Source organism: Chaetomium strumarium (assembly GCF_033439665.1).
Source record: "Chaetomium strumarium strain CBS 333.67 chromosome Unknown B0T15scaffold_5, whole genome shotgun sequence".
Classification (NCBI taxonomy): Eukaryota; Fungi; Ascomycota; class Sordariomycetes; order Sordariales; family Chaetomiaceae; genus Chaetomium; species Chaetomium strumarium.
The window spans coordinates 175,875-194,743 of NW_026944433.1; the positions used below are offsets into that span (position 1 = coordinate 175,875).

Genomic DNA, 18,869 nt, shown 5'->3' on the forward strand with positions numbered 1-18,869 from the left:
CACTAAAATCTGAGGTCGTCCACTGAGCGGCCCGTTCCTCGCAGCACCCCACATAACGCTGGCTCCGGGACTGTCAAAGCCTGACCCGGACAGCTCAACTGGGCAGTTCATCAGCGGTCCCGGCTCTATGGTCTGCAGCCCATGCAGGCACATGCGATCTTACGCCGCGTCAGCGCCGACACCCTAGATTCCGCTATGTTTCAGGTTGCAATGAGAAGACGGTGACTTGAGCCTCAACTTCAAGCTGCTCCCAAACCTAATACGTGGACACCTGAGGCAACCGATGTTGATGAATGATGATTCATGAATCGAGTTCTCGCAAATGGGATGGAAGCCCCCATGACCGGAGCGGAATGGTGCGGGTGGGGCACCTGACGCTCCCCCTTTTGGAGCCTTGGGCGGGCAAATGGGGGGATTTGATTTTCTGGTTGGGTCAACAGCGGGAACCTTGGGATCAAACAATCCCAAAAATTTGCTCTACTATTCCGTCCACTACGCAGCATCATTGTTGCGCTGCATCGAAACGCCCATTATCCGGGGAGTTGCCTTCGCAATCGAGTCCTTACTTGCGGGACTCGACTGCAGCAGCGCGTGGAAGAAGCAAACCATCGACAACAGAGCCGTTTGCCCCTGTCAGCCGGTGCCCCGTCCGCGGCCGAAGACATATTAGCGAACCTCTATTGTGGAGCTCATACAAAAAAGGGTGTTGCTTGCAACAGACCGCCCTCCTTCCCCCTTCAGCTTTTAATTGGCACTCCAGCTTCGCGGCACCCGCCGCATCACCCTCTCTTTTCCCCCAACTTAAATCTCCAATCGTTCTTCTCTCCAATCTCGCTCCCCGGGTGTCTGCGCACCGCTTTCACGACATCCAACGAGTAGCAGACGACGTGATGACCTAGAGGCATTCCAAAACGCACACGCGCAGCATTCGCGGCCCTGTCTCCGCCTTTTTGGAGACATCTCGGAAGCGAACTGTGGAGAGTCCTTCGTCCCTTATTTTTTTGCCCTTGTCCCTCGGCGCCTGCAGCTCTCCTACAGCAACCGAAAAAAGACGCCCTCTCCACCCGAAGATTCTGCACGTAGAGTATCCCGCTTCGAGGAGCGGCCACCAGCAGGCCTCGAAGACCTCGACACGTTCTCTTCGTACGGACCTACTGTCAGCTGTCCCATCTGACCGAGAGCTTCGGACCCGGCCTCGAGACTAGGACAAGCTCGAGTTCTGGCCCCTGGGCTCGATTTTTTTGGTCTACTCGGATTTGGATGCGAACAGTAGCTTCGATCATCAATTGCTCGTTCCGAATCGCCCACGATGAATCAACAGGCCGATCTCTACTTCCCGCCATACGCGATGAACACGGCAAACCGGTCGCCCCGCTCCTCAAGACCGGGTTACAACACCACAACTGGTCATCCAAGCCTCAACCGTTTGGACCAGCGGCAGATGGACCCTATCGGGCAAGCGCCTGCCGCGCTATTTGCTACCGATGATCGCTTCGGCACGTATGACGCCGGCGTCTTCCGGCAGAACAGGATGCAGCCCACGCCAGGCTTTGCTGCTGATGGCTTCATGGGAAACTCGCAGCCATGGACCTACAATTCCGGCGCAAGCACCGTTACCGGAGCTCTGGGTGAAGGAAGGCTTCGCCCAGGGGCTCGAAGAGCAGCAATCCCGTCGGTTGGTCGTCCCAGTTTCTTTCCTCGAGCCTATGAATCATTCTCGCTAATGTCTCACTCAACCCAGGAGTGGACCATGGCCGAGCAACCCGGCCTCGGAGCCCAACCCGCTCTCTCCGTGCCCCCGGCCCAATACTCGACCATGCCGAACTTCAACCCGGCCATGAACCTTATGAACGGCGACGGAGTCTTCCCGGGCGATCGTCATGGCTATCCGACCGACATGTACGATCCTCGACACGAGCACAAGACGCTGGGCAACGATTTGATCCCCACGGCGATCGTGATCAAAAACATTCCGTTCAACGTGAGGAAGGAGATGCTCACGTCCATCATGTCGGAGTTGGGCCTGCCGCAGCCGTATGCGTTCAACTATCATTTCGACAACGGCATCTTTCGCGGGCTTGCTTTCGCCAATTTCCAGAGCCCGATCGACACGCGGACCGTGATCGAGCAGCTGAATGGCTACGAGGTCCAGGGCAGAAAACTGAGGGTCGAGTACAAGAAGATGCTGCCCGAGCATGAGAGAGAGCGGATCGAGCGGGAGAAGAGGGAGAAACGCGGTCAACTGGAAGAGCAGCACCAGCCCATAACGCTGCACTCGCAATCATCGATGCATTCGCTCAACGCTGCGCACAGATCAGCATCTCGGAATTCGCCGTTGCGTAAGTTAGGCAAGAGCGAACCCAGGAGAGGCGCGGCTACTGATCAGCATACGACTGCAGGAGATGTGGATTTGAACAACCCGGATACGCTGAGCTTCTACACGGAACTGATGCTTTTCAAGAGTGATCCCAGCCGCGAGATCATCGTTTTTCCTAGCACCATCACTCCCCAGCAGCGGCGGACCGTGCATATCCTGGCACACAACATGGGACTGGAACACCGGTCTGTGGGCGAGGGCCAACACCGACAGATCCATGTCATCAAGGATACCGGGGCCACACCGGCGATTCATATGCCTCCCGGTGTCTCTGCCGATGCTCATCGTCGGGGCTTGAGCCGCGCCGCCACCATTGACTTCGCCGAGACGCGGGGAAATGCTCCAGGCCAGTTCAATACCCTGGGCAGGCAAGGCCGGCACGGCCCAACGTTGGAACTTCCTGATAGCCCCGACGGTGGTATGAATGCGTTGCGTGGCGTCAAGTCATTCGCGGACCTGCGCTCCTACACCCCAAGCCCGTCCCTTTCGACCTCGGGTTACCCGCAGGGGAGCACCGTCCACGCCCCGAACGTGGCTCAGTATGGCGAATACAGCGCCAGCCTCGGCCAACCCAGCGCGTTGACAACCCCGACTACTCCGGGGACTTCATCGAATCATGATCCGTCCATGCTGGTCAACGACCTCGCGTCAATGAACCTGGGCGAGCCGTTCAATGGCGGCCGGCTGCGCCCTCGGGAAACCCCCGGCGCGATCGGTAGCCAGCGGCCGAGCTTGAACGGAAACAGCACGCGCAGTGTGCCCGAACGCCAACCCCACGGGCCGAGCGGCGATTGGGGCGATAATATGGGCTTTGCGGGACGGAGCCGGACCAACGGTCACAACCACCGGGGCAGCGGTATGTGCCCAACGTTGTCTGGATCCGGATTTGGAACAGTAGACTAACCAATCCCGCTGCAGACTCATCTGACAACGGAGTTCGGACGACGTCTTCCTCGGCGTCGAGGTTTTAGTGGGACAAATTTCCCACTTCCCCTGCCGCGGCGATGAGCCTCGGTGAGGGCGATCGTGGCAAATGCCACGGCGACTCAAAGGACCCCTCCTCCTCCCACACCTCGTGGCCAGTCTGCCGGTTCCCGCGGCCTCCTGCTCCTGGCCCCAAGACTCGTCCAGCTCCGCACCACACACCGATTTTTCCGTCCTGTCCCAGCTGTGTGAAATGCCTCGGCATCTTTGATGCACGCTGCTCAAAATTACCTGTTCAGAGTCCCTATGTCGGGCAAACACCTGTCGCCTATCCACATTTCAACATGGACTTGAGGTCAGCAGCCTGAATCAGATGCAGAGCCGCATTCACACGCAGTCGGATAGCATCTGGCCGAGTCGGCCTCGCCGTCGTATATGACGCTTACGCACCCCGAACCTATTGAGCTTGTAATATTTTGTTGTTTTCTCACAAGCAATTTGCGGATTTCTCTTGTCCGTCCCAGTCGCGTTTTCTCGTTTTTCGCCTCGGGAGTTCCTTTCCCCATGGGAACAAGAACAACGGAACAACGGCGAAGTATGCAATGGGTGTGCAATTAGCACCTTTTCTCAACCACGATTCCACGGGTTCAGTCGGCCGGGCTACCAAGCCTTATAATGCCCTCGATGATGACGACTACCGGATACCAACACAAAGAACAGACGAACGAAGATGGAGAACTAGGGTATACACGGACATTTTACACCTCGAATGGGCAACCATGGATCACCACCCAAGCCCTGGTCGGAGCTCGCCGAAGCCTCTTGCACCACACAGCATCGGCGCAATTGGGCCGTTCCCTCCCTTTCAATCTCTCTTTCCCAGCCTCTCACCTGGCTCGGGCGCCGAGAAGCAGGGATACTTCGCCAGCATATCACCAGGCTTTATGAATGTTACGGTGTTACGACGTCACGTCCTAGAAAGGCTATGACACATCCTCCCTCTCGGGGTCGGCTTTACACCACACCTCTGCCACACCGCTTGTAGGGAGGATAAAACAAGAAACGAAAAGGGAGAAGGCGCAGTCGTCGCAATGAAATTTCCACCACTACGTAATACCGCCCAAAATTCACCGACTCCTAACACCCATCTTTTCTGCATCAGATCAGTTGCCTCGACAGGATCCGGGGCGTGTGTTGGTCACAGCAGGCAGGAGGGGCGACGAACGAGTAATATCTGAGGAGAGATACAAAAAGTTATGTTTGTCCTGGTTGACGTATCTTTACTCGATTGCTGTTTGCATGGTTGCTCGCGCGCCGGCTTGGGCCGGGCGGCACCTATTACTTTAATATATTTGCTTTTCTGGGTACCTAACTTATGTTGCCTCACCGGTTGCCTATTTCTGACTTCACGTGATTGTCATATGGTTCTGGGCATATGTTGTGCTGGTGACGGGGGTGATGGGCTGATACTGTAACAGGTAATATGCTTTGGCTCTTTGGCTCTTCCGCATCTTCCAAGGTAAACAACCCCACTACTGCATAGTAGCACATGAGGCTTGCCTCACATATTTTTGAATGATTGCTTCCTGGTAGGTCAGAGAGCCGAGTCTACATTTCTTGGCACAAGGACGAGGTGTGAAGAAATGTGGTTGTATGTTCCTGGCATCAGGGGTGACTGCTGATGAGTCCGACGGGATCCGATGATTTTGCTTCTTTTACATCTACTTCAGTTCATCATACGGAGCAATGGCTGGGGCTGAAACTCGGTCAGTGGTTTTGGCACCCACACATTACTACCGAAGAAACTCCTCCTTGCCGTGCGTCCGGAGGGTGTCATGCACCACTTGGAGCACCAGGTGATGGACGCTCCTGGGTGCGGCCACAAAGCCAAAGTTTGCGCTGAGCTTCCGCCCCGCGGCTAAGTCGATGTCCTTGCCGTGGACATCGGTGACCATGCCGCCGACCTCCTCGAAGAGCAGCATGGCGCCGGCGTGGTCCCAGATCTTGGCGTGCCGGTCCCGCTTCTTGTACACCCAGACCGTCATGTTGGCCGCGCCGAGCGCCATGACGGCCCACCGCGGCACCCAACCCAGCAGGTCGCAGCCCGGGAACGGCACGCGCAGCGCCTCGGCCACGGCCTTGTGCACCACATCAACGCCCGAGTCGAGCAGGGCCCAGCAGGTGGCGGAGCGGAGGCCGTCAGGAGAGGTGACGGCATCGGCGTGCCGGGGGAGCCTGCGTGGTTGTTGTGTTGCTTCGCTGCCGGCTTCGTCGCCCAGCCGTAGCAGAAGCGGTCGCACATAGGCGCCGTGGCCCCGCACGGCGTACAGGATGCATCCTCTCCCCGTGGGGTCGATGGAAGAGTCGGTCACGGGAGCGGTCGTCGCGTCTACGTCCATGGAGAGCAGCGGGCATGCCACGACGCTGAGGACCTGGCGCCCGCCCTCGAGCAGGGCGATGTTGATGGCGTACTGCTCGCGGCGGATGAAGGTCTTGGTGCCGTCGATGGGGTCAAACACCCACGTCCGGTTGTTAGGGCCCGTGCCGGAGCCGGAAGAAGCGTTAGGGGTGAGCGTCGTGGTGGTGGTGGTGGTGGTGGTGGTGGTGGTGGTGCAAGAATCGATGACATCGCAGAGGTCGTCGCCGTCGCGGAAGAGGGACTCGCCGCAGCACTGGGCAAGGATGGCCAGCACTCGGGAAAGCAGCTTGGGATTCTGCCGCAGCTCGTCGGCGGACTCCTCGCCGATGAAGCCGTCCTGCGGAAAGGCGTGGCCCAAAGTGCGGGTGAGGAGGGCCTGGATGGCGAAGTCGGCGACGGTAACGGGGCTGAGGTCGTCCTTGACGAGATCAAAGGTCCCGGTCTCTCCTCCTCCTCCTCCTCCTCCTCCTGCTGCTCCTCCTGCTACAGCGTCGCCGGCAGCCTGGGCACTGGCCAGCGCTTCGCGGCTAATCTCGGCGGCCTTCTGCACCGCCGCGATGGCAGCCTCGAGCTCGCGGTGGTAGGGGCTGTCCATGGCCCTGTCCTGTTTGGCTTGTGTGCCGTTGACCCTGATTATCCGATACCGGATTTCGGAAGAAAGCGACGTTTTCTTGGCTTGTTGATGAATTAGATTGAAGATGTAACGGAGGCAAGACGGGCCAAGTAACCACCCAGGATTCTTATGTGATAGGCAACGATTCTGATTCCACTAGTACGATGGGGGTGATTCTCACCGCGTGAGGATTGAGGACATGAAACTGAACGCTATGGAAAGTTGGAGAATGGAGCGAAGAAGTGGCCGTCATGAGAAAACAGCTCCGCAACCAGGACCCACTTGAGCGTGGCGCCATTCCACCATCAGTGATCACGGCCGATCATTGACTCGAGAAGAAGATGAGAGCTGCATTGATAGTTGAATTTCCATTAGGTGCGGGAGCAAGCATGAAGCTCAGATAACTACTAGTACACACCGCACCGTGATCGGAAACGCTCATGAAAGACATGGACGGCATAACAACTCGACTACCGATTCACAGGACTCGGCTGAGGACTCATTAATAAGGGAAGCACCTGGCCACAGACCAACAGTGCCATCGTTTATAATTACAACTATTAAGCGCTCCCCAGCACCCGGCTCACCATGGTGCCGGCAATTGAAATCGACATTCTCGTCGTTTGAGACAATCATATGCTAAGCTCGGCTTGGAGGGAAGAGAGAAGGTGTGATCACTTCGAGTCTACAATTGAAGAGTTTAGTTTCTATATTGAGCCGTCTTAGTGCGAGGCATGGCCATGCTGATTAACGCGGCATGTCAATCTGAACTGTTGTCAACGCAACATGACAGCAACATGTGGTAAGGTCTTCTAGAAGAATCAGAAGATACGGAGCATCTGTCACTTGTTCATCTACATCTATCCCTGGCCGGATCGTCCAAGAGAAGGTTTACTGTCCCGACATGACGCGGCCAGCCTGACCTAAGGGGGAAGGCGAGGAGGACGGAATCAAAGCCGAAGACAACGGCAACCCGGAGTTGCCGTCCACGTCCACAGCCCCACGCATGCCCAACTCCAACTCGGTCCGTCTTTTGACAACCTGGAGATCTTCCTGCCAAATCTGGGAACTCTTCGATGACAGACTGCAACTGCCATGTGGTGGGATACCATCAGGCAGGGCTTGGCGACTCGGCATCTGCTGGAACGACTCAGGGGCCGTGAGTGCTCACAGCTCATTGGGGGTGATGGTCTTCGGTTCTCGGCCGACTGCCGCCATGCCGCTTGTGTCAAGTTGTGTTGCCATTTTCCACCCCGGCCACTACCATGTCGTATTGGTATTGGCCATATACTCGAAAGGCCCGAAGCGGCTGGCGACGGGCGAACAAGGTTCGACGTCGTAGATGGTGACGGGCCACGGCCACACAGTTCTGGCTACCGTCACACACAAAGCGACGCTGCTCGGCAACCCCAGACCCCAGACTCCCCAGAAAAGACATCTGACGAGTCATATCCACGTTCCAGAATACAACCATCGCTGGCTAGGCGGCTGTCTATGCAAGTACCTATGCAAGACGATACGTCAGTTTGTCGGGCCTTTACCGCTGCGTCTTTTATTGTAACCAGCCATGTGCTTCACCAAAACTTCTGGAAGCAACAGAGGCGACCAACGAAGGGGGCATGACCCGGGTGCAATAATTAACATATTGGCGGTTGGGGGGGTTGGATGGGGCTGCGTTTTACCCGGAGTGGTCCATACGCACGCGCCGGGGCGAAGTAGCAACGAACACAGTCACTTCCGGAGCTCCGGCAATTGTCGATAGATGCGGCAGGAGGCCGGACCCCATAACGGTTGGCAGACGGCTCAACACCAATCGTCGATATTATAGCCAAATGAGAGAACACGCTCGAACCTGTTCCGTAGCATCGGCAGTTGCCCAGTTTGCGGGCGCGCCTGAACACTCTGCGCCTTGCCACGACCGGGTCATCGCCAGGTCTCCAGGGGATCCCCACGGGGGCATGGCGCCCGATGGAAAGGAGGAAAGGAAAGCAACCCAGGCCGCGAGCCGTATAAGTGCCCGGTGCGACATCGTCCACCCTGCCTTTTTCCTGGTTCTCGCCGTACTACCTTTTTTTTGTTTTCTTCAGCGCCGTCGACTTGACTCACGAAATCAATACGTTCTTTGCTTGCTCCTCCGAAAACCACAACGGGTCTCGTTCCATTGTGAGGCGAGAGTGTCCGCAAGAGACATATATAAAAAAGCGGGAGGGAAACACAACAGGAAGGAAGCCAGAACATCAACCACGACATCAATACCACAGATCACACCGCAGTTGAGGACTTCAAAAGTCAAAACCTAGGTCAAGATGCACCAGTGGGCCTCGCTCGCGGCAGCGGTCGCGCTGCTAGCCAACGGCGCCACGGCACAGTTCAACATGCTGCGGTTCGCGTGCTCGCAGCTGGTGGTGGACCGCGTCGACCCGCTGGTCAACCCGGGCATGCGCTACACGCCGCACCTGCACCAGATCGTCGGCGGCAACTCGTTCAACCTGACCATGACGCCGGTCGAATTCGACCTGGCCAAGCGGTCGACCTGCACGTCGTGCACCTTCCACCAGGACAAGTCCAACTACTGGACCGCCGTCATGTTCTTCAAGCATAAGAACGGATCCTACCACCGCGTGCCCCAGACCGGCAACGGCGGGCCGCAGGGCAAGCTCGTCAACAAGGGCGGGCTGGACGTGTACTACATTCCCAGCGGCAAGGTGACGGCGTTCAAGCCTGTAAGTTTATTTTACTTTTATTCTTTTTCTTTGCTTTTTATTTTTTCTTTTTCTTTTTCCTTGACTAACAACCCCTTTTTTTTCCCCAATCCCAGGGCTTCCGCATGCTGGCCGGCAACGCGGCCAACACGGACGACAGCAAGGTGTCCAAGGGCAACATCTGCCACCGCTGCTGGACGTCGACCAGCGAGGACAACTTCGTGGGAGGGGCGCCCTGCACCGGCTCCGACACGGTGGGCATCCCGCAGGACACCAAGTGCAAGATGATCCGCCAGACCATCATCTTCCCGACCTGCTGGGACGGCAAGAACCTCGACTCGCCCGACCACAAGTCGCACATGACCTACAGCGGCACCGGCGCCTCGGGCGGCGGCAACTGCCCGTCCACCCACCCGGTCAAGGTGCCCCAGGTCATGTACGAGCTCATGTGGGACGTCAGCCAGTTCGCCGACCGCAGCATGTGGCCCGACTCTGGTCCGGCTTTCATCTACAGCATGAACCTTGGGTATGTTTTGTCTTTCATTTATTTTTCTTCCTCCCCCCCCCCCCCCCCCTTGTTTATTCCGTTTCCCCTTCCTCCTGTATTTTCTTTTCCCCTCTCTCGTTGGCTAATAACCTTGAAACAGTGGCTCGGCCGCCCACGGCGACTACGTCTTCGGCTGGGAGGGAGACAGCCTGCAAAAGGCCATGGACAACCAGTGCAACCTCAACGTCGCCTGCCCCCGCGCTGGCCTCACCGTCCAGACGCCGGATCAGTACAGCGCCTGCACCATCAAGCAGCAAGCTCCTGAGCCCGTCGACGGCTGTAAGTTCTTCTCCACATCCATCTTGCCTATACCTCGGACAGAACGAGATTTCTAACACGTCTGAACAGGGCTCAAGGCCATGCCCATGGGCGAGATGGCCGTGCGTGCTTAATTCAGGGCTCTTATTACAATACTATATCCCCCGGGTCGGCGAAGGAAAACGGAGATGACAGGCACGCCACCCACTTCTGCTTCGCCGTTTACTCTCTGGCAAGCAACGCTGCCCCGTCAAAACTTCAGGTTTCTTCTCGGTTTCATCTTTCTACCTGAGACATCATTTCCATTCCCTCGGGCAGCATCGCTATCTCATACACCAACCAACCATGTACCTAGTCGGCTAGTCCGTCACATTCCCATCGTGAAGAAGAGGGTATCCTTGGCGTCGTCCTTCGTTCATGGTTTCTCTCCTCGCATGTGCTGTCATGTCACTATCTATCTGTGTCCAAAGGTTAGACGAGTTCGACTCTTTACCTCCTAGGGCTCCCAAAGGCCGTCGGCAGAGTGAACTATCCACCAGGCAGGCAAGCCCCCAATTGTAGAAATACTGCACCCGGTAATCCTAAGAAAAGGCATCACCAACAGTTCTAGTATCTCCTTAAGGGTGTGAAGGATCGTCCCCGGGACCATGGAAACCGTGACAGGTAACACAGGGCACCCTTCTTACATACTCTCTGGAGCAACGGTAGACCGGGAGGAGTGCCACATGCTGTCCGTGAAGATACCAACTGGTGCCTCCCAACACGCAACGATAGTTGAGGCAGACGTGCCTTGGTAGAAAAGAGAGGTTATTAACGTATGTCTCAAGACCTACTAAGTAGTTAGTTAGTTACTGGTATACCCTCACTCAAGTAAGTTTAAGCAGAGTGGAAGTGGCGGCTTGACCGAGATACTTGAGGTTTTATTAGTGCTGTATTGACATGAGGAAAAACGAGCAGTGCAGGGAGACCGGGAGACATTCTATATACATGGCGCTCGGATTCACTGTCTCTGTCAGTATACGGAGGCCAAGCATGAACAAGAGCCATGCACAATAGGTCCGTCTGAAACTGCTAGTACTAACTGCATGTGCTTTCATCAAGAAACAAAGGGGAGAATCAACAAGCGCCGGTTCGGCTCATCATTCCATTCAGATTGCCAGTTGTATTTTGAGTCCAAGTACTACATTAGGTCAACATCAGCATAAATCAACGAATCGTCCTCATGTACATTCCTGCCAACGATGCACCATCCTAATACGCTTGAGATATATACTACAACAGCAGTCGACCATGCACCATCATATTCTCATACCCGCGGTACAATCAGCGCTAGTTGTTAAAGAGCACTGCATTGCCAATTCGACCAAACCAAGCCCAAATACCCATCTGAATAAGTACCTTAGGTAGGCAGTAATTATCTCTAGAACCTGGCCCTGCAATCTAGGTAGGTATACCCACTTCCAACCCTCACTTCCTTAGATAGATAGATAGTCAGATGGGTGCAGCATAGCCTGGGCGGAATGAGCCCTGCAAGCGAAGTCAAGCCCCTAGGTAACTTCCTCTCAACCACTGCATTAACCAACAATTTGGAAGCCATCCAAATACACCCAATTCCCCAGGAGAGTCAAGAACAACACACACAAAACCCACTCAAAACGCAACCCCCGACGCGCGCCTCCCGACTGTCTTAAAGCCATAACTCATCCACTGCCCGTCGCTGGCCAGCGTGTCAAACCGGCTGACGCCGCGCGCGTCGCTGTCAAGACTGGTGCCGAACCCGCTGAAGTAGTAGCCGATGACCACCACAAGATAACTGAGCAGCAGGATGCTGCCCTTGAAGTAGTTGCTCTTGCCCTCGCCGTACATGTAGCTGAGCAAGAACACACACAGGATGACGGTGACCATGTCCCACTGCGGGAAGAGCAGACTGAAAGTGTAGTGGGCGACGTCCTGCGGTGGGATGGCGGGGGAGAGCGTGCGGACGGCCGAGAAGAGCACGAGGGCGGGGATCTGCAGGAGGCAGACCTGCAGCGCGTACGCGGAGCCGATCTCCATCGAGAGGGCGATGTTGCCGTTCATGGCGAACGAGATGGCGTTGAGGAACTCGGTCGTGTTGGGCACCAGCGCGAAGAGCGTGATGCCCAGGAACTTCTCGTCGATGTCGAAGCTCTCGAGCACCACGTCCACCGTGTCGACCAGGATCTCGGCGATGACGGCGTACAGCACCGTCGCGCCCATCAGGATGATGGCGCTTTTGAGCCGGCTCCAGTTGGGCGCATCGTGGCCGCCGTGAGCCTGTGTACTTCCGGCTGTCCCCGCCGTCTCCTCCTGCTCCGGGAACAGGGCAGCGCTACGGATCGGCCCAGAGCGGCTGCCAGGTGCTGACGTATGGGCCGCGGCCACCGTCGAGATGGAACCGGGCGGGCCGCGTCTGGAGCCCTGGACGTTTCGTGCGGCCACAGTGGCAGCCGTCGCCGCGATCTCGGCAACCTGCTGGACAAGATTGCTGTTCTCCGCTTCCGATAGCCCGGGTATGCTGATGGTTGGGCCGCTGCGCGAGGTCTCGGTGCTGCCGTAGCTTGGGGGCTTGGGCGGCACTACGTGTGGCGTGCCGTTCACTCCTCCACTCCCAATAAGCGGTGTGCTCTGCCGCGATGGCTCGTCCGACCGGGGTAACTGGCCGACCTGCCTGAGAGACTGACCTAGGATGCGCTTGTAGAGGTGCGAATCCCGGATATCGGCGCCGGTAGTGTCGCCGACGGACGGATTGCCCGGGGGGCGAGGCGTGTTGTGGGGGGTGATGTGGTCTTCATGCTTCTTCTCCTCAATCTCGATATTCCAGATGACGGCGGCATGAGTGCGCAAGGTGAACCAGAGGCCGATGATATACGACAGAAACAGCATGCTGGCGGCCATATAGCAGTACGGGCGAACCGCCTGGAGGTAGAAGCGGTCGTTGAGAGCAGGCGTCTGCGAGAAATAGCAGCGTCGGCAATCCCGGAGAGCCCCTCCGCCGACATTGGGCTGGTCAAAGTTGGTGCAGTCCTGGCACGTTAGCTCGTGAGTACCGTAGATCTGGTAGAAGAGCGTTGGGCCGAAAGCCCCAATGACAGCGAAGAGCAGCATGGTGGAGGTCACACCAGCTGACTTGGCGTTGAAGCGCTGTGTCTTGCGCTTGATGGCTCCGAAACACATCGATAAGCCGGGGAGGAAGAGGATACCGGCAAAAATACTGCCAACGATGCTGCCTTCGACGAGCTGACCCTTGCCCTGCTGCAGCGCGACGCAGTACAGGAAGACCTCGACAACGGTGGAGAAGAAGGCATTGATGGCCGCGCCGAGTCCCATGGATGACTGGGCTGAGATGGACGCCACGGCCTGGCCGATGAAGTAGGCAAGCGGTATGATAGACAAGAGTCCCGAGACGAAGAGGAAGGCGGGCGAGGTGAGGAAGTTCTCGAGATGTAGAACCCCGTCCAGGACGAGCCAGTCAAAGATGACAAAGACCACGACGGCCATGAGGTTGATGAGGAAGATGTTGGTTCCGTCGATGGTGTACTTCCAGTACTTGATGCCAACAGCCCGATAGGTGCAGACTAAGATGGAAGAATGCGGCGCCGTCGGCGCACGAGCAGAGACAGTGTCGGACTCGAACCACAGAGCCAGGGGGTGTCGTCGGAGGTGAGAGAACAGGAGCATCGTAACCTTGCCCATGGGGATCGAGAACACCAGCAGCCAGCAGATGCCGGACACGATAAACAGGGAGGGTGTGATCAGGAAATAGAAGAAGGCGAAGAAGATGGCGCGGCCAACATTCCATTCTCCGCGTCCAAACAATCTCCGCTTGTTCCGGCGGAAGTGGTCATCGAGCGCCCGCCCGCGTCCTCTGCCGAGCAGGCTCTCAGTCTCGTCCGGTTCCGAGTCGATACTGCGCCGAGACCGCCCGACAATGGATCGGCTTCCCTCGGGCCCAAAGAACAGACGCCCATACTCCAGGTCTCCGCTCTGCCACTGCTCGTACTCGCTGATGCTGCGACCCTCACCCTCGTCCTCGTCCAGGTAGGCTTCCTGCTGCTCCAGCCGGACAAACTTGCCACCAAAGGGATAGAAGAGGTAGCCCGACAGACCCCATAGGACGCGGCCATACTCACGCCCTCCGGGCGCGGCAGCAAAGAGAAAGCAGATGACGGCACCCACGAACGCGATGAGAGCCATCCACCAGCCAAAGGCAAACGTCCACAAGAGGTTGAAGAATAGCAACCAGTTGCTGACATGGCCCCCGGGCGACGAGTGGATATCGCCCTCGGCGTTCTTCTGCACCGATCGGCTCTTCCTGTACAGCGCTGGCTTCCACAGCCTGATGCCAAACGGGTGCGTCTGATTGATGGCCTGCTGGCGGTCCTTCAGCGTGAAACTCTCAGCTTCGCTGACCTCACCGTCCTCGTCCACCGGCGGCGAGTCCTCGGCAAGGTCATCCCCCGTTGTGTTCTCGCCAGTCCCGTCGGTCGGGTCGCTGTCGATCTGGTCGACCGGGTCGTCAGGTCCTTCGGCCGTACCATCGTTGTCGTGTGACGAATGGATCCTCGAAAGCGCGGGTGGTCGTCTCCGGAGTGTTGACCCGTAGTTCTGCTGCCTCTCTGCGGCGTCGGCTTCGACCTCGGCGATGCCATCGTCGACGGAGAAAACCTCGCCCCGGTAACTCCGGCCTTGCGCACTGGAAGATGCGCGACGCGTCATGGGCGGTTTTCGAGGGCGCGCTGGGCCGCGCTCGGAGCTCAGCCCGGGTGAGCGCGAAGGCCCTTGGTTGGCTCGCGGCACGAGTAGTTCGGGACCGGTGGACTCGCCTCCAGAACTTGCGGGAATCGGACTGCGTATAGATCCTGACGGATAAGAGACGAGGAGGTTAGCCGCCACCTTGCAGAAAACTCCCAAAACAACAACACGCGGCTAAGTCGCGAGAACACACCTTCCGGCCGCCTGCGCACAGTGTCCGTTGATTGGAAGCTTTCCCGGGTACGAGCATCGTCCCGAGCGACGGCGGCGGACTGCGAAGGTCGTCGCGTCTCGGTTGGTGAGGGATCAGCGGGCGAGTCCCCGTCTGGCCGCGCGGAGGGATCCATGGGACGGGACGGGAGGGTAGTAGTTGAAGCCGGATGGCCAGGCGAGTATTGTTGTTGAGAGCACTGCTCTGGTGTGCGGATACCTCAACTTCAGTTTGCAGCTTGTCTGGGTCATCAACACAGAGTTTCAGGACTGGCGGTCGCTGTCTTGAAGCGGATGCAGCGAGCTGGCCTAGGCATGGTAGTTGCGCAGCGGGAAATAAGTGCGCAGAGTCGGCTCATGACCGACCTTGCTCTTTTGAGTCCGAGTCGCAGAGGGAAGTTGCGCCGTAATGGATTCCAGGATGGATTCGGGAAGCGACGGGAGAAGCAGGGCAGGGTAAGTTAGGTGCCGCTATCCAAACGGTGTCAGCACCTCACCGCAGCGATCATCTGCAGCAGTGCAGCCTAATATAACTCTTCGACTCCACCTCTCCGATAGCACTTGTACTCCAGCTTCGAAGTACGTATACGGAGCACGAAGATGCGACCGATGAAGGAGGAAGGATTGCAAAAGGCGATGTGCAAAGCGTCTCCCTATCTTCTAAAGGCAATCATCCGTAACCATAATGGAAATTACGTGCAACAACGTCCGTGACGCGCAACATAAACTGCCCCAGGAACCGGGACTTGGGCGTCGATGTCGATGCAGTCGGTGTTGGACGGCTGGAGGAGCTGGTCGACAGTGGAGCTAGTGAAACATCCAGCGCTCCCCACGCTGGGCGAGACAGGATGTGACAATGGCGGGTCCAAATGCAGCAATGCTTGGCTTGGACTGGCCGCAGTTGGCCGTCGAAACAAGAAATGCCGGCATGTGCCGCACCTGGACGGGATCACAAGTACCAACAGTTACATATCATTGCATATTTCGTGACAGTGAGTGCACACGTGCTGAGAGAAACCTGCAGAGCAGATATCATCAACCTGATCCTTCCACTTCTCAAGTTGCAGGTGGACAGGCCGGGGTCGCATGTTCTGTCGTACTGCCTCATGACAGCTGACTTGTCGTGCCCGTAAGCCGAGAGGCTGCCTTGCTCGTTGAACCCCATCCATTTGTCGATATATCAATACATGGAGCTATTCGCACTTTTGTTGTTCCATACAGTCGCCTGCCATGCGTTCAATCCCCGAGGTTGTTGTTGTTGTTTATCGAGAAAGATATGCTCAGAGCTCTGCCCTCAAGCTACGTTGAATGAAAGCTACCGGGTTCGTTGGCAGTGACATCACACCTCCAGATGATTTGGGCTTTGAGCACACAGGCCACCTCTTATCACTATCATCGGGCTGAGATAACGGCAGTCACGTGAATGGAAGCCGCGAGCACTGAGCAGCCACTGGCTGGTCTTGGCAATCGAGGGCGTTGGCGGGCAATTGCGTGGACCTGAGCTGCCTTGTTGACTTCCGTCTCGCATCCCGCCGTCACAGCATCCAAATTCAGTATCGGACGGCAAACGCCGACACCACACTTCATTTTAGTTGCCGGCTCGCACAGCGACCACGAATTCCACGGAACACGGCTAATAAACCCGACTCCGTACGCTCGCCGCTCCCCGGTTCATATCTCGCCCCGAGAAAGAAGTGCCAGTCGCCGTCCACGCGCTCCCCAGCGACGCCGTCACCATGGCGCTCGACAACTACTACCACAACAAGATCGAGGCGATGCAGCTCGAGATCCTAAAGGGTCAAGCTGTGCTGCGCCGTCTGGAAGCCCAGCGCAATGACTACAACTCGCGGGTACGCCTGCTCAGAGAAGAGCTGGGCCTGCTGCAACAGCCGGGGTCGTACGTCGGCGAAGTGGTCAAAGTGATGGGTACGAAGAAGGTCCTCGTCAAAGTACATCCTGAAGGGAAATACGGTAAGTTTTGGGTTTTCATTATTAGCCTGCCTGCTGCCCGCAGGATCGATAATTGCCGAATTGTCCCCGGATGCTGATGATGTGCTCGCCCCCCTGCAGTGGTGGATGTCGCCGACTCGGTTGATGTCAGCAAACTCACAGTCGGCAAGCGCGTAACGCTGTTATCCGACTCCTACAAGCTCGAGAAGATCCTCCCCTCATCAGTGGACCCGCTGGTCTCGCTCATGATGGTCGAGAAGGTGCCCGACAGCACCTACGACATGATCGGCGGCTTGGATCAACAGATCAAGGAGATCAAGGAGGTCATCGAACTCGGCCTCAAGCACCCAGAACTGTTCGAGTCGCTCGGCATTGCGCAGCCCAAGGGTGTGCTTCTCTACGGGCCGCCCGGCACCGGCAAGACACTGCTAGCCCGAGCGGTGGCGCACCATACCGACTGCAAGTTCATCCGCGTGTCGGGCTCGGAGCTGGTGCAGAAGTACATCGGCGAGGGCAGCCGCATGGTGCGCGAGCTGTTCGTCATGGCACGCGAGCATGCGCCAAGCATCATCTTCATGGACGAAATCGACTCGATCGGCTCGTCACGGGTCGAAGGGTCCTCGGGCGGCGACTCGGAGGTGCAGCGCACCATGCTGGAGCTCCTGAACCAGCTCGACGGCTTCGAGCCGACCAAGAACATCAAGGTGATCATGGCGACGAACCGGCTGGACATCCTGGACCCCGCTCTGCTGCGGCCGGGCCGCATCGACCGCAAGATCGAGTTCCCGCCACCGAGCGTCGAGGCCCGCGCCGACATCCTGCGCATCCACAGCCGCAAGATGAACCTGACGCGCGGCATCAACCTGACCAAGATCGCCGAGAAGATGAACGGCTGCTCCGGCGCCGAGCTCAAGGGCGTGTGCACCGAGGCCGGCATGTACGCCCTGCGCGAGCGGCGCGTGCACGTCACGCAGGAGGACTTTGAGCTGGCCACCGCCAAGATCCTGAACAAGCACGACGACAAGGAGGTGTCGCTAGCCAAGCTCTGGCGTTGATCAGTACCCATCCAAAACGGGCCGAGGGGGGGTTGTGGTGGTTGGTGGTTGGTAGTGTTGGTGGTAGTGGTTCATTGGTGACCAAAACACAAGACTGCGCGATTGCATTCCCGTCGCCAACGAGGGCTTTTCATAGTCGATCCAAAAAGAAAAAGAAAAAAAAACATATAGTAGCAGATCGATCGAAAGTCACTTGGCAGAAGGCTGGACCATTTCACTAAAAGGTCGAAGAAGTGATACCTAGTCACCACCAACCTGCAGATTAAATTGTGGCCAAGACCGCATATATCTAGCAGTTGTACAATACAATACAATACCGGGCGGAGGGGAGCAGATCAGATCAGGGAGGTAACAGCAGACGATGGGGGACATGACCCCGACAACATGCCTTACCTGGTGAAGTGAAAGAAGAAGGGTCGCTCTGGCCATCGACATGGTGATACTGCGCGTCTTCCGTCCATGGCATGCTCTCTCTAACGTGGATCGACTGTTGGACTGTTGGACAACATGTGATAGTTCTAAGGTTTGTATGTACCTGACTCCTTAGCCATTGTATAGTACATGTACTCTTCTTTATGGAGCTATATCCAATACCATAGGGACCGAGGGTTCAAACCATGGACAGACAGACCGACAGACGAGACTTGACTTTTGCAAAAAACACACACCACGCACAGAAGCATTGCAGAGTCCCAAGCCATCAAGTTCCTAGTCCATCCCCCCCCCCCCCCCCCCCCCCCCTTCTCTCTCTCTCTCTCTCTCTCTTTCTCTCTCTCTTACTCTTATTTAAAATAATGGTCATTGATGCAGCAAACCGTTCCCCATGTATGTATTTGCGACCGTTTACCCCCCAGTTTGTCCAACTGTACAATAGTAATACCAGGTAGTACCCAGAAAAGCGGCAGCCGCGCCTCGCCCCAATGCCCCTTTCCATGACAGCAACCCACCCCTGTGCTGGACCATGCATATAAATAAATAAATAAAAAAAAAAAAAAAAAAAGAAAAAAAAAAACGATGAAAGAGCCCTCATTTGTGCGAAAA

General features: G+C 56.9%; 6 protein-coding genes across 6 annotated transcripts; 4 read left to right on the forward strand and 2 right to left on the reverse strand.

The window, feature by feature from the left end:
* Window positions 1-1,309: 1,309 nt before the first annotated feature.
* Window positions 1,310-3,348, forward strand: B0T15DRAFT_400044 (uncharacterized protein; the record flags this gene model as incomplete). Its single annotated transcript, XM_062865039.1, has 3 exons — window positions 1,310-1,675; window positions 1,742-3,233; window positions 3,296-3,348. The coding sequence occupies 3 exons, from the start codon at window positions 1,310-1,312 to the stop codon at window positions 3,346-3,348; spliced, it is 1,911 nt and encodes a 636-aa protein (XP_062719708.1).
* A 1,347-nt stretch (window positions 3,349-4,695) lies between these two features.
* Window positions 4,696-6,315, reverse strand: B0T15DRAFT_435965 (uncharacterized protein; the record flags this gene model as incomplete). Its single annotated transcript, XM_062865826.1, has 2 exons — window positions 4,696-6,162; window positions 6,208-6,315. 2 exons carry the CDS (start codon window positions 6,313-6,315, stop codon window positions 5,095-5,097), a joined length of 1,176 nt encoding a protein of 391 aa, XP_062719709.1. The 3' UTR covers window positions 4,696-5,094.
* Window positions 6,316-8,501: 2,186 nt separating this feature from the next.
* B0T15DRAFT_224282 (uncharacterized protein) lies at window positions 8,502-10,087 on the forward strand. Its single transcript, XM_062862849.1, has 4 exons — window positions 8,502-9,056; window positions 9,152-9,561; window positions 9,683-9,861; window positions 9,931-10,087. Exons 1-4 carry the CDS (start codon window positions 8,640-8,642, stop codon window positions 9,972-9,974), a joined length of 1,050 nt encoding a protein of 349 aa, XP_062719710.1. The 5' UTR covers window positions 8,502-8,639; the 3' UTR covers window positions 9,975-10,087.
* A 1,281-nt stretch (window positions 10,088-11,368) lies between these two features.
* On the reverse strand, window positions 11,369-14,732 carry B0T15DRAFT_224295 (Sodium/calcium exchanger protein-domain-containing protein). The gene has a single exon (XM_062862850.1). It carries the CDS (start codon window positions 14,575-14,577, stop codon window positions 11,491-11,493), a length of 3,087 nt encoding a protein of 1,028 aa, XP_062719711.1. The 5' UTR covers window positions 14,578-14,732; the 3' UTR covers window positions 11,369-11,490.
* Window positions 14,700-15,693, forward strand: B0T15DRAFT_535032 (uncharacterized protein). Its single transcript, XM_062869475.1, has one exon. The coding sequence runs from the start codon at window positions 14,994-14,996 to the stop codon at window positions 15,231-15,233; it is 240 nt and encodes a 79-aa protein (XP_062719712.1). The 5' UTR covers window positions 14,700-14,993; the 3' UTR covers window positions 15,234-15,693.
* Window positions 15,694-16,455: 762 nt separating this feature from the next.
* B0T15DRAFT_224315 (P-loop containing nucleoside triphosphate hydrolase protein) lies at window positions 16,456-18,137 on the forward strand. The gene is made up of 2 exons (XM_062862851.1): window positions 16,456-16,794; window positions 16,894-18,137. Exons 1-2 carry the CDS (start codon window positions 16,560-16,562, stop codon window positions 17,826-17,828), a joined length of 1,170 nt encoding a protein of 389 aa, XP_062719713.1. The 5' UTR covers window positions 16,456-16,559; the 3' UTR covers window positions 17,829-18,137.
* The last annotated feature ends 732 nt before the right edge of the window (window positions 18,138-18,869 follow it).